The sequence below is a fragment of the Tamandua tetradactyla genome, chromosome 6, assembly GCF_023851605.1.
Source record: "Tamandua tetradactyla isolate mTamTet1 chromosome 6, mTamTet1.pri, whole genome shotgun sequence".
Classification (NCBI taxonomy): Eukaryota; Metazoa; Chordata; class Mammalia; order Pilosa; family Myrmecophagidae; genus Tamandua; species Tamandua tetradactyla.
In genome coordinates this window covers 148679463-148694992 of record NC_135332.1, presented here as the reverse complement: position 1 = coordinate 148694992, position 15530 = coordinate 148679463, and the positions used below count along the sequence as shown (strand labels likewise).

At 31.7% G+C, this 15530-nt stretch overlaps 1 protein-coding gene and 1 long non-coding RNA gene across 20 annotated transcripts in view; one reads left to right on the top strand and one right to left on the bottom strand.

The window, feature by feature from the left end:
- The window catches only part of RIMS2 (regulating synaptic membrane exocytosis 2), a 757916-nt gene that overhangs the window by 222768 nt on the left and 519618 nt on the right, over positions 1-15530 (bottom strand). For 10 of the 17 annotated variants that reach the window (XR_013178386.1, XM_077167426.1, XM_077167432.1 and 7 more), the window contains 4 exons: positions 4482-4661; positions 3506-3615; positions 2678-2710; positions 78-146 (listed from right to left, as the gene is read on the bottom strand). Coding sequence is in view for 16 of the 17 variants with exons in the window: in XM_077167426.1 (XP_077023541.1) it covers positions 78-146; positions 2678-2710; positions 3506-3615; positions 4482-4661 (392 nt within the window). In the remaining variant the exon portion in view is untranslated. The remainder of the gene's footprint in view (positions 1-77; positions 147-2677; positions 2711-3505; positions 3616-4481; positions 4662-15530) is intronic. The other 7 variants (XM_077167429.1, XM_077167437.1, XM_077167445.1 and 4 more) reach the window with 2 other exon arrangements.
- The window catches only part of LOC143688937 (uncharacterized), a 66957-nt gene that overhangs the window by 40464 nt on the left and 10963 nt on the right, over positions 1-15530 (top strand). For all 3 annotated transcript variants that reach the window (XR_013178391.1, XR_013178390.1, XR_013178387.1), the window contains one exon: positions 8854-8911. This is a non-coding gene — a long non-coding RNA (uncharacterized LOC143688937). The remainder of the gene's footprint in view (positions 1-8853; positions 8912-15530) is intronic.

Sequence of the window (15530 nt, the reverse complement as noted above, 5' to 3'; positions counted from 1 at the left end):
TTGGTCATATTCTAAAACATTCACTTATTTAATTTATTTTTTACTTTTTAACTTATTTATTTTATATACAGACAGACCTGCCATGACCTCTTCACCCTGCTTTTCTCCCCCCTGCATTTCCATATGCCCAGTTTCTTCATTCACTTCTGTATTTGAATAAGTAGAAGTAAAGAAAAAATAAAACCATATGTGTACATTAGTTATCTTAGATGAAACAAAACAAAAAATAAAAACTTCACATTATTAATAATGGTATAATAGGCAATTGTAAGGAGACTAACAGTTTATTTAAACGGATTTTTGACTTATGCTACAGAAAGCAAATGCATAGACTTAAAAAATCATCACACTGTCTCCTTTTCTGGTGACTGTGATTTGTAAAAGAGAAATTGTGATCCCTAACATATTTGACTTATGCGGAAAACAGTAAAGTAGGCAAAATACTTTGTCTATAGATTGGGTATATTATTAGAAGAAAAATAATGTTAATATGACATTTCTTCTAGAGAAATAGAAATGATAATTCAAACTCTTATTTTTACAAAATGCCAGTGCAACAGGTTTAGTGGAAAATAAAATAATTCCTTACAGTTATTTAGAATAATGTACTTTAATTATATTGCCATTTTATTTCTCTGGTTCTCAAACAAAGAGAAGATAATTAAATACTATATCACAGCTTGGATCAATATATATTTGGTTTTTAATTAATTTAACAATTTTACAGAATAAAACAAAACATAACCCAAATAATAAAGAGTTAAATTAGGACTTGTTCACTTTTTAGCTGTTGAAAGAGGATTAGAAAATAAACATTTTAGTACTCTGATTCTAAAATAATGCCATTAAATGATAAATTCTGATAATTATCTTTTAAGAAGTTAATCCAAACATAATTTGACTTAGACAGTCAATTAATAATTATTTTGGATTTTTGCACCTTAAACTCCAGTTAGAAAATAGAGATTCATCTCTCCTTATAAAGCTAAAAAAATTACACAATCATCTTTTAACCAAAGTCTCAATCAACACTTATGAAATCACTGTGGAAAAAATCACCCATACTTCAAAGTAAAATAAAATAATCAACCAACCAAGCAACAACAACAACAACAACAAAAACTCTTTCATTTCATACTGGAAAGTATGAGGGAGCTCTGGCTCCCTTCTTTTTTTATGAGAGAAAACTAGAAAACTCAAAATTAGGAACACTAAGGGAAAATTTTGCTTTTAATTTATTCTCTAGGGGTGAAAAGTAAATAGAATGCAGATAAGCCCATTAGAAATTTTATCAACTCTGACTTTGAGTATCGGCTCTATTTTTGGTTTTCTGGTGTATTTATTTATTATAAAAATATGGTAATACTCATAACTCAATAGACTGTTGCTATAAAAGATAATAAAATTAAAACATTTTAAAATTGTGATATAAACTTATAAGCCAACAAATGATACTCAAACTCTTTAAAAATCTTGGGTAGATAAAAAATTTTACATATTAAATTCCTATGGAAAGTACTTTTGAAATTATATACCCCCATCTTTATCCAAATAATTGAGAACCATAGAAATGTTGCTAAAATCTGTTTATCAGGCAGTACAATAGACCATTACTCACAATAGCTCTGTATTATTAAAAATCATGGTACATAGTAACTACAAAGAGCCACAAAATAGAAGTTGTTAATCATACAATTACAATGAAAAAGAAGATAATTTATTCCAAGAAGTTCTATCAGTCAATAAAGATGTTGCTGCTAAAATGCAATACACTTACACTTTTTTTTACAAATAGGTTATGAAATACAAAATTTAGTATAAATATATAGAATAACAAGATTATTTTAATGGTACTTTATAAAATATTTGAAATAGCTTTCAGTTTAAAAATCAATATTCCAAGCACTCATTCAAACAAATATTTATAGAGGGCCTACTATATGCCAGGCATTATTCTATGTGCTGGAGATTCATCAGTAAATAAAACAGTTAAGGATTCTTTTTAAGTAACAAAAGTTAATTTCAGAATTCTGCAACTAGCAGAGGATTGTTTTACTGTCCTGGTAAATGTATGACACGCCACATTTTATAACTGACTATTTTCTCTTGAGTCATAAAGGTAGTGTTTGATAATAAACTATAACATATTTAACTTTGATACACTATAAACAGTCCTGCTACAATGTGAAAAATGAGGTAGGAAATACAAAGCAAAATCATTTATCCAACAAATTTCTTTTTCAGAATGCCAAATAAAATAATCAAAAGATCATCATGAATACAAAATGAAATATATGATGATAAATATAACTAGACCATGTGTACATCCTCAAAGACATAAACACAGACTGCAATTGATATCTTTGTTGTTCAAAATCCAGAATTCTGTTTAAAAGGGAAATTAAATTTAAACATAGCAAATTTTATCTTTTCATTTAAAATAAGTTAAATACTTTGCATTCTTACTTGATTGACTCAAAAAAATTTAACTCCTTGGTATAATTTCCAAGTAAAACTAAAGTTGCCTATTTTACCAAAGAATTGTAAAATAAAATAATTTTATTGTATGTAAAAATCTATATAATGAAGGGAGATCAATTGCAGTTGGGTTTATTTTTGCTTACATAGCCCCCAAAAAGGCTGTCAGCACAAAACAAACCCTCCTTTATTTACAGACCTTCATAAGGTTCTATCTCCTTGACTCCATTGTCTAGGAAAAACAAAATAAAAACAACAAAAAAGGGGAACCAAAGCACAGGGGTTAAAAACAGAAATTTCCAAAGGCACAGAATGTATTGTCTATTAAAGGAAAATTAAATGGTGGTTTAAATGTGTATTTTCTTTACTTGCAAAGCACATCCAGTTATCAAAAAAGGGATGTCTTAAACAATGATGTTGACAATTATTATATTCTTTCATCCATGCTTTTAGAGGTCCTTTATCCAAGAATTTATATATGTTTGGGGAGAATGTTCATGTGCATGTATGCAAATAGTGTTTTCTTATGACAAAATTTGAAAATATTACAAACATCAGTACAACATGCATCTTTCTTTGTATATTCATGATTACCTTTTTCTGGTACTCCAGTTTTGAGAAGGATCATCATTGTTGTTCATCAGCTAACCAGTCCTTTGCAGTGTATGAAAATTGATTTGGCTAGTTACTAATAAACTTTATGTAACTATCAAAAATTACATAAACTTAGTTGTAGCAAAGAAACATCATCCAACTGCTTATTTAAGAGCATTAAGTTTATTTTTAAAATGCATTCATTTAAATTTGAAAAATGTGCAACAGAGATAAAGATAGCTCATTTTGTCTCCAAATATTAAAATTTAAAAATGCAAAATATCTAATTTTTATACATATAACTACTATCAAATGCATCTAAGGCATTCAATTAACAAAAGAAGAAAACTAACAAAAGGTTGTAAAAAAAATCTTGATTCACCTTAGCTTCCATGTGTACTTCCTATATGACAGAATTCAAAATAAAACTTACTTCTCTCCAACGTTCCCTTTGGTGGGAGCTGTGGAAGCTGCCGGCCTCTTCGTCCTGTTATTGGAGTGCTTGATGGGCTTGTTTGAACAGACCCAGAACGAGGATGAGACCTAGAAAATATACCATTAACATTCATTTTCAGTAGAATGAAGTATTATTTTTAATACTTTTGGTTCATATGATAGCTGTGTATGTGCAGTTTTAAAAGAGGGTTAACTGCTAATTCAGAAGTAAGAAAATGAGACAAAATGCAGATAGTTGAATGATTATTTAAATAGCAAAAGACACACATACATGCACATAAAATCTTCTAGTAAAATCCATGGATTATTAATGCAAATTAGTAGTCTATCCATATGAAATCAAGAGGAGAATTCTGCAGCTCAAAAAATAAAAGGTAACATTTTACATTTCTTTCTACCAAATTTCAAACCCTCTTAACTTCCCTCACTGGATCCAAAGAGATTTTTACTCAGGCTCATATTAAATTTCCCTTTATTGGAAAAATATCTCATGAAACTACATATAAAGCCCTGGACAATTCAAAATTCAGCTAAAGAAGATTGGTTAGTACATGATACAGTATTGATAGAAAGAAACAAAAATCCAGTTTTATTTACTGTCATTATGATGATTATCCCGAAAGTGATATCTAATGGACACAAACAATTCTCATTCTGTGGGAGAAGAACATGATAGTTATGAGGTGCAATATGTGGGGATTTACCCAGGATTCCTGATAAATGAGAAATCACAAAACAAATGCAGTCAGAACAGTTAATAAACAAATTACAATGGTAACCACACACTATTATATCTGCTTAATATAAATAGTGTGTTTACATTGAAAGGGTTAGTATCAATTGTTAATAGTGACCAGTCAAGGATGACAGAAGAGACCAATTAGCTGCTGGGAAAATAAAATGGTGTGCTGGAAGTGCAAAGGGGAAGTTAGTCTGATTGATTTATCTTTCACCTCGATAAAGCAGGTGAAGGAGGGGCAGATCTTCCAGTCATTAATGAAGGCATCGACCTCATGAGGTTTGTGTCAGGACGTTCAGTGGATCTGGAGCGGGTGGTGGTCCGCTCTAGGAGAGGCCGCTGTTCTGTTGATCTGGATCTGTGATATGGCTGTCTATCTGCTGCTTCACAATCCCTGAAATGTTAGTCAAAAAGCAGCTCAGTTGATCTTTAGTACCCTTCTTCTAATTTGTTATGATGCATTAAACTGATTTTGAAAAAGGTAACTTTAAAATTATTGAGTATGTAAAGAATTTTCTTTCCCCCAACATATTCTGAGCAAATTTATACTAATCTTAAGAATTTCTAGGGAACCAAAATCTGCCTTTAATAGTAACCCTAGTGAGGAGAAAAGAACTTGCTCAATTATAATCAATAAGAAAACAAATGGCCTACTTTCCAAAACGAATTATCTAAATGGAATACGTTAAATATTTGAGTATTATAATTTAAAGAATTCAATGACTTTTCCTAACACTTTCGAAAGTATGAAGAAAACCACATAAGCATCAATTCTCAACCTCCTGATAGAGTTTTAGTAGTATACCAACTAAGGGTGATGGCAACTGGAAAATTCAAACAGAAGAATCAAACTGAGGTTATAAGAAAATATGGTAATTTTGACGTGAATAGTCATATTTAAACATAGTCCACAAGAAAAATCACTGTGTAAAAAAACTGATTAATTGGCCAATCCATGTTGTCTATCTCTGCTATGCCAAACAGAATTCAGAATGGCTATGAATCGGTTGATATGGTTTTGAAACAATGTGATCTCTGTGATCACAAATAAGTGTACTATCAAAACTTAGTCTTTCTTGAAAGACGTATACTTAAATTTAAGTAACCTTTCATTATTGATTTTTGTATCCCTGGAGTCTAGCATAATGCTTTACATATAATATGTAATCAATAAATATTTTCTAACATCAGCCCCACATATCTGTCAACTAGCTCTGGCTCTAGAACTGCAAAGGATACTGCCAATCAAACGACCACTACCCCCTCCAGTTGTAAACACAGAAATGCAAAGGCTTGTATGTTATGATCAGTAAAAAGAGAGTAGTCTCCCTCAGGACTAACGCAGCAAAGACTTCCACTTTACCTATAAATTCTTGCCATCATAGGTTTGATAGTGACAAATGTAGGCAAGAAAAGAAAAATAAGATTAAAAAGCACAATTTCCCAAACTTCAAGAGTTGTATGGCACACAGTTTTGGACCAATAGAGATTACCCAACTTTAGGAAATGAATACTGGGTTTATTTTACACCATATCTTGTGATGACCTTATATTTTAAATTCTTAGGGTAATGTATAATCCAAATCACTTTTAAATGTTTTAAGTGAATGTACTAATATGATCGATTTCCTAAAACAATTTTAGCATTTATGAGTGTCCAGAACATGTCAAGAAAAGATTAAATGTAAATACATAACACAATGTTTAATTACTAGTTGAAGAGAGAAATGAAAAAGGCAACCTTGTGCTGTAAAAATTCCTAATTATATTTTTGTTTCTAGAAAACTTTCCTTTAAACATAATTATGCTCAATAGTTTATTACATTTTTTTTTTTTTAACATGGGCAGGCACCAGGAATCGAACCCGGGTCCTCTGGCATGGCAGGCAAGCATCCTTGCCTGCTGAGCCACCGTGGCCCACCTTTATTACATGTTTTTAATGTGTATCTTTAAATACCTTCATTATAGTAGATAACTAGAATAATGAATATATTATTTTCTTCAAAAATAGGTCTTATATATATGTATATATATAAGACCTATTTTATATCTATTTTAATATATATTAAACATATATAAAATACTTATTTTTGAAGAGTATCAATCTTTACATTTATTTTAAGATTTATTATTTTCTTAGGTTAATAATAAACACATTTTATTGAATAACATACAGTAACAAAAATCTGTGGAATATTTATGACTACCCCAACAGAAAGTTAGGCTAAAATTTCATTTATTCATGCCAAATTTAATTTATTCCGATTTCATCAAACAATTATTTCAAGTGGAAAGTAAAATTTTAGGATATACAATTTAAAATGTCAGGATATACAGTTCTACTTTGTCACTATTTAATAACAGAAATATATGATTATGGATGAAATTCAGAAAATTATTTCAAATGTATTGCTATATTATATATCTTAAAAAGACGCCATTATTTATAAAACAAAAATCTCATTCCTTAAGAAATATCTCTTGAAAAATATATCCCTTTGGTTAAAAATTGTTTGGGAACTATAGCCAATCTTTGAAATTTTACTTAAATTATTTTTCTACAATGAATATGTATGTAACTATAGATAATTGACATTATAATTATGTAATTTCCGCAGTGAGGGATGAAAATAGGTTAATAAATAAAAGATGAAATGAACCTTAGTAGAAGGTAGAAATTTCCTAAAAATGCTCCTCCACAGTGAAAGGGAACGGAAAACTACCATATTTAAAAATTTGCTAACTCATAGAGAGAAGGTCATGATAGGGTCTTACTTCCACAATTGGATAAAAATAGATTCTTAAGCTAATTGAAAGCTATAATGCTTAAATTACCCAGTTGCATAGCAGGTTCATCAAGGGATCGAGATATAAAGTAAGCTTTCATGTAAGTTCTTAGTGAATTTTAATCTTAAAATATTTATTAATAATTAATTTTGAATAGCGGCAATTAAGAAGTGGGAAATAATAGGGAATCATTTTATAAGAAACAAAATATTTTAAAGCCTACCTGGGGTTCTTAACTTAGGGTCTGTATTTCAATATAAATAGTTTCCTTTGCAACCTGCTTATTTCCTTTATGCCCTTAAAAACATTCTGGAAAGGGTAGCCATAAGTTTTACCATAATTCCAAAGGGCAAAGGTACATAAATTAGGGAGCCTTCATATGAAAGTTTAAATGGTTCTTAGGTAAATAATTAGATTGTCTTTTATAAATTATTTAATATCTGTCACAGCTCTATTTTTAAAATAGTTACATGCTATAATATATGCTTAAAACAGTTCAGATTTTTAAAATATGTTACTTACCTGAATAAAACTAGACTTCCACTCTACCTTATCTAGTGGCAGCTATTCTAAACTGCAATCATTTGTAGAAGATACTGTTTAAAAATCCCCTCCAAAAACAGAGCCAATTCATATTGATTGGCAGTATTATAACAATAGTCAGGGGTTAATAAGACAAACCCAGCTTTAAAAGCATATAAGATTTCATGCAGATTTTGAAATGAGAATAAGCTGACAATAGGCCACAAAAATAAAAGAAAAAATACAGGTGACCTTTGAATTTAAATGTTACTCATAACCAAACCTAAAAGTGAAGGAGTATTATATTTTAATACCTTTTTCAGTCATTATAAATGGGGAAAATTTTATAATCACCTAGTAAAGCTGATTTATTGGAAATATCTTTCCTCTTAGGAGAGCTGCCCTTAAAAGATTTTAAAAATTTCCAAGCATTTAATACAGCCTCTTATTTATTTCATTACCTTTGCTACTTACTTTGAAGTCTCTATTCTGACTCAAAATAGGAGGGATTTATCTAAGTACCAGGAAAGAATAGGCTAGTGGGCATCTTTCCTTATCTATCCATCATAGTAATACCACTCTATCTCAATGTAAGTTAAATGTTGAGTATCTCTTTCGATATGATAAAGAGAAGAGTATCTCTTTCGATAAGAATACTCAGAAAAATATATAGATCCAATCACCACAAATACAATTTTTCAAACACTCAGAAATCAATGAAAATGGTAGTAGAATGCAATTCAGATTAAATCAGACAGACGAATTTCATCTTGGTACTATAAATATGACACAAATAAATGTAGTAAGTTTTCTAGAAATATAAACTTTAAGAAAAACAAAGCCATATAGGAATTAGTTATAATTTTCCTTATAAAGTTGAAGTATTCAAATTAAAAGAAATTTGTATGCACCTTTGAAGGACAAGAAGTATATAGTTTCAGATTTAGGATTGAAATGCGTTCCCTATTCCATTGTGTGGTACAGTAAATTGGGTAACAGGAGAAGTATTACACTTTCATTAAGATATCTTGAACGTCTTGAGCTTTACTTCCAGAAAGCATTAAATACACTATATAAATTATATACACTATATTATGTATTAAATACGCTATAAAATATACTCAGAAATAGTAGGTAATCAATATAACAAATGCATATTTCCATAATGTAACAACCTGAGGAAATTAAGTGACTTCAAAAGCTTTAAAATTATAATTTAAAGCCCATCACAATGTACAAGTTACAAATTTAGCAACTTGTTTATACAATTATTTTAGCATTGCTTCTGAAGTGAAGAGAATTGCAAGATGCAAAATACTGGCCACAGAAGTCATGGTGAGTAAGTAAATAAATACCGTACACAGATAGGAATATTAGATTATTTTGGCGTAAAATAGATTAATCTTTTCTTGGGCATGATGGTGTTTCTCTTTGGAATGTTTCAGCTGAGTTAAATGTAAAGGCTCTATTTTAGTTAGACATAACTGAGAGCATTCAAAATAACAATATCTAGAGTCAGTCAAGTTAACCATCTAGAATGTGAAAATTTTAATAATATACATATTGATGAGAAAAAGCAAGACATCATTAATGTAGAAAAACATATTACTATTACTAAAAAAGAGAAGTAAAGTGTTCTCTTATGTAGAGAAACATTTACTGGAAATAAGAAAGAAGAAAGATTAAATATCCCAATTTCCTAAAAAAAATTAGGGAAAAATTCAATACTTAATAATTAAGATATATTTTGTATGCACACACAAACATAGAAAATATAAATGTCTTAAGGGTACTTTGAACATTTTATTGAATATGTATCATTTTCACTGTCATTTAATTTTTATTTCATAAATAAGAAACACAAACCCACAAATAAACAGAATTATTTCCTCAGCAATAATTACCATGCAGCCAATTAATACATCTTTAAAATATAAATTATAAATTCTTGAGAGATGATGTAATTACCACCCTCTACCTATAAAACTTCTTATTTCTATTTTTGGTGGATATTAAAATTTAATAATCCTTTGTTGGTTATAAGAAATCCAAGTTATTCCATCAAGGTATTGGCCCCACATTACCCCTTTCCTCAAAAATTCTATCAAATCCATACACTTTAAATATGTATGTCTTAAGGGCAGAACTATGCATTATTATTGTATTATTTGAGTATATGTGATGAGGTGTGGCCCTTGCACTAAGATATTTGTTTCATGTTCAATGCTTTAACTAACGTCTTTGAACTATTCACTAGCCTTTCTTTTGTTTTGCTACCTTTAAATGGATATTGGAATTGTATAGTGAAAATTCTTTATATCCACAGCTGCCTGATGCACTTAGCTGCCACTTCCAAATCACACAAAACTAGATTTAGAGAGTGCTAAGGAAAGATTATCTAAAGATAATAACATTAGAGTAACTTGAAGCCAGTGGTGCACCAATAGTAGTCATAGTAACAAATTCCAAACCTAGCTCAATACCTGAGTGGACTGATTAATACCTTCTCTCCAAATATCCTCCCCAGACCACTCCCCCCATACACTAACAGCCTAACAAAAGGTATGCTCATTTGCAGGCATAAACACTATTTATCTCAGTCCCTACATCCTGAACATGATGTCTGACAAACAATAAAAAATTACTAGAAACACAAAAAAGCGAGTAAATAATAGGCCCACTGTTAAAAGACAAAGACATCAACAGACACAAACTCTGAGATGACACAGATACTGGAATTATCAGATAGGGAATGTGAAATAAATATGATATATATACTTGATAAATACGGAAAAGATGGGTATCATGCATGAACAGAAGGGGATTTTCAGCAGAAAGATGAAAATTGTAAGAAAGAATCATATAGAAATGCTAGGAATAGCAAAGTAGAACATGTAAAAATGTCAGAATGTTAGCTTTGAGTCAGTTCTTGGAAATCTTAAATGTCAAGTTAAGGGCTCTAAATGGGCCATACTTGTCAATGAGAGGGATAAAAAGATTTTGAATAAAGGTAATTGTGTTGGTTTGAAAGGATTTACGTACCCTAGAAAAGACATGTTTTAATCTTAATCAATCTTGTGGGAGCAACTGTTTCTTTTAATCCCTATTTAGCACTATACATAGGAAAACTGATTAGGTTACCTCCATGACGATGTGACTCAATCAATTGTGGGTATTAAACTTGATTAGATGGAGACATGTCTCCACCCATTCCAGGTGGGTCTTGATTACTTTACTGGAATCCTTTAAAAGAGGAAGCATTTTGGAATAGGCTTGAGATTCCTAGAGAAGAGCCATGACAGAGTCCACCAGCCTTTGGAGATGAAGGAGAATGCCTCCAGGGGAGCTTCATGAAAGAAGCCTGGAGAGAAAGTGGCAGACATTGCTATGTTCACCATGTGCCTTTCCAGCTGAGAAAGAGAAATGCTGAATGTCATTGGCCTTCTTGACCCAGGGTATCTTTCCCTGGATGCCTTAGATTGGACACTTCTATAGAATTGCTTTAATTGGGACATTTTCGTGAGCTTAGAAGCAACTTATTAAACCCCTTTTTAAAAGCCATTCCATTTCTGGTATATTTCCTTCCAGCAGCTAGCAAACTAGAACACTAATTTTCTAGTAATACATTAAGATTAATTCAGCAGTAGTGTGTAAAATGAATTAGAATATGGAAATGCTCTGACTTGTAATGGTGATAGAAGTAGAGAAGAAAGGTTGGATATACAGAGAGAATGTTAAGGTAAGAAGTAATATCAAAAGTCAAATTCAAACTACTTACAATAAACTTAGGATATTTAAGGTTAATCACTTCTAGTCAAGCAACATATTTCTGCAATTCTTGATTATCAAGTAAAAAGCAAGCTTGATCACTTCTTTCTAAATTCTTTACCTCCTATACTCTGTTTTGTGTTATTTTTAAACCTCTCTAATTCTCTTAGCTGTATTTTCAGAATCCTTATTCCATTATTAACAAACTTTCTTATACCATAAAACTTTTCTGCAGAATGGTTTATCTATAACATATTCCACGTGACCTTGCAGCCTTTGCTTCCATTGTAGCTCTCATCTGAAGAAGCTACTTCTCTTTTTTCACATTTCATGGTCCTTGGGTCTCAGAGGGGAGGTTGGCTCCCTAGAAACACTTCTGGCCATTAATCTTCCATCATAATATACAAAGCCATTACTTCCATTAGGCACCACGTAGCTGTAACATCCATTATTTATGATGGCTGCTAATTTCTATCCAATTTCAAATATTTACCCCTTAGTCAGAGATAATTTGGGGAATTGGCTGTCAGTCATATTTACCCTAATTCTTACTATAATGCTTGGAGATTTTAACACATTTGCAAAAGAAATGTTCAATGATCTAGGCCCTAAATGCCAAGATTTTCACAACTTCAGGGATCCTCACCTTTTTTTCCTGAATCAGTCCTCTGCTACCAGGGCACACTGTAGACTTTAAAATCCAATGAAGCTATTCTACCTCAGAAATATTAAACTCTAATATATCAAACTCTGATCACAACCATAAAATCCTATCAGTTTTTCATGATCTCACTCCCATCTTACTTGATCTTTTTTTGATACTTTTCATTCCCTGATCCCACCAGTTCTTCTCAGTATATAAAAACTCTCTTTGCCTTCCTTCTTTCTGTACCCACGCTGGACTCCATAATTGATTATTTGAACTATTTCCATATAAGAACCCTCAGATTCCCTTCTAACCCAAATCTTCTAATTCAAATGTTCATCAGAACCCTAATGCCAGTTCATCCATATAGGTAGGTATTCCTTAAGAAAAGCACCACTGCAAATACATGGTTTCCAATTTCAGTTGTGCTGGTATCACAAATAATCTTTTTCCTTTTACTGAATCAGTTCCCATCACTTTTTAATGAAATATTTAATCTTTTTAAACACTATTTTAAACTTTCCCAAATTCAATCCAACACTCTATTCAACTTTCAGGCCTACTCTCTCAGAAACTTGTCTCGACAACCACCATCACAACTACAATCACAGCAACAACAAAATTGAGGGCCATCGAACATAATTGTTTTCAATTTATTATCCTTTCACTTAAAAACTTATTTAGAGCTACCTCTTTCATCTGTTTTCTTCCCGTGTCAATGGTAAATATTAATGTCTTTCTGTTCACAAACTCCATCTGCGAGTTTAGCCAAATCCTTTCCCACTTACCCTAGGAACTTTCTTCCAGTCATCCTCCCTTTTACTTGTATTTTCAGTGTATCTTTTCAAAAAGGGTCCTTTCCTTCAACCAATAAAAAACAGTGAAGTATTGCCTATGCTTAAAAAAAAAAAAAAAAGGAACCCTCCTTTGATATCACTTACCTCTACTCAATATTTTCCCTCCATAATGTCTGTGTGTATTCCTTTCCATACTTTTTAGTTATGCTTTAGCCTACCACAATCAGCTTTTTTCCTTACCAGCCTTCTGAAATTACCCTTGCTAAAGTCATCAGTACTCCTTTACTTGAAAGAGCACTTTTCATTTATTATTTTTGCTGCTAACCTTATTTTTCTTCTTGAAACTTTTTTCTTTTAGCTCTACAATTGCTTTTTTCACTCTTCCCTCTCTATGTCCTCCAGAAATTCCTCTTCTTCTGTCTGCCATATATATGTTAGTGTTTCCAAGGCCAAAGAAAAACTCCTTCACCATCATTTCATTGATTGTCTGGTTGAGTTTCACATGCAGTTTTTAAAGCTACTTCTTACTCCCAAATTGCTTTCTATAGTCTAGAACTTTTCCTTAAGCTTCACAATTATTTATCCTACTCCTTATTAGAAGTTTCCTGCTGGCTCTCTCAAGGACACTCCAAATTCACTAATTACAAAACTGAATTTGTCTCACACCTAAACTGATTCCTCCTCTAACAACTCTTCAACACTTTTTGTGATACCACATGTATTCAGTTACCCAAGCAATAAAATTAGGGATTTTCTTGATTATTTGGTCTTCTGCAATATCCTAATGCCATCATTTACCAAGTGTTATTGGTTTTATGTGATTAAGTTCTTTATCTTCTCTCTACCCTTTCATATACTACCTTAACTCTGGCTCTCATAAGCTTCTGCTGCCTAAACCAAGGCAGATGCCTCAATACATGCTTTGCTTCCCCACGTCCTTTATTTTTTGTCATCAATCTTCCATTCACATAGCCTCTGGAGTGATTATTATAAAATGAAAATCTTATTATGGCCATGCCTTAATTAAAACCTTTCAATATATCTCTAGCACCTACAGTCTTAGATCTAAATTCCTTAATTGAGCATATAAGGTTCTTTGCCATCAGAACCCTCTCTATCATTACAAATTCATTTATTGCTATTCCCTGCCTTGTGGATAATGCTCCAATAGATCTAAAGTATGATTGCTATTACTTCAACAATTTTTCCCATACATTTCTCTAAAATTTGACTTCACTTCATATAAATCAAAATAATTCCTAGTCATCCTTAAAGCACAGATTGTCTCTTCCATGACAGGTCCTAATCTTCAATGTCACTTGTCCCTTAATATGCTGGATGACTCTAATATTGTATAATCCACACTATATTATTTGATTATCTGTTTGATCCCATATCAAACCTAGGGGTTATTTACTAACTAAAATTTATTCATCTCTACAAATCTGGCACTATGGCTAGCATATGGTAGGAGTTCAGTAACTATTCTATACATACAAGCCAGAATGATCATCTAGAAATCTAAATTAGACCTCATTACTTCTTTGATGATTCTCCAATAGCTTCAAATTACATTGAGGATTATATCCAAAAGTTTCTGTGGCCTACAGGATAAAATTGTTGCCCCTTAGTCAATCTGATTAAGCCACACTGTGCTTGCAGTTGTTTTCTGAAAGTTGCCAAACTTGTTCCAACTTCAAGACTTCTGCACTTGGCAGTTCCCTAAATTTAGAAAGATCTTTTCTCAGATCTTTATGTGGGCCTTTCCTTCCTATCATTCAGGTCTCCATTCAGATGGCACCTTCTCAGAGAATCCTTCTCTTAGCACCTATCTAAAATAACAATCATTGCCCTGTCTCACTTTCACCCCTTCACTTAATTTTTTTTTCATAGCATCCTTCTGTACTCGCAATTATTTGTTTGTTGATGTGTTAATTGTTAATTGTTAATTGTAATGTAAACTTTATATGGTGTGCTGGTTTGAAAATATTACGTACTCCAGAAAAGCTATGTTCTCTTAATCTTCATTCAATATTGTTTAGGGTAAAACTCTTTGATTAGATTATTTCCATGAAGATACAATCCACTCAATTGTGGGTGTGACCTTTTGATTAGATGGAGCTGTGACTTTGCCCATTTAAGGTGTGTCTGATTAGTATACTGGAGTCTTTAAAAGGGGAAACATTTTTGGAGAAACTTCAAAAGTGACAGTAGCTACAAAGATATACATTCGGAAATGCAGAAACCCCAGGAGATGCCAGGAACTAAGAACTGGCAGAAACTAGACAGAAGTGAAACAGCCAAGAGACCCAGATGTTTGGAGATGCAGAAAAAGATGCCCCCAGGGAAGCTATTTGAAACCAAAAGCCAAAGCAGCAAACACCAGCCACATGCTTTCCCAGCTGACAGAGGTGTTCTGGACCCATCCTGAGTCAAACTATCTTTCTCTGGATGTGTTAGTCTGGACTTTTTTATGGTCTTAGAACTGTAAACTTGTAACTGTAAATACCCTTTTTAAAGAGCCATTCCATTTTTGTTATATTGCATTCCAGCAGCTTTAGCAAAACAAAACATAAGGGTACATCAGTTGAGAACACTGCTTGCTGTATGAAATACTCAATAAATACTTAGAATGCAATTTTTGGTCACAGAAAACTTGATGCTATTTATTCTAAGATTTATAGTTTAAATAATCTATTACTTTGAATACATCAAGGGAAATCATTATAATTAATTCTCAAGT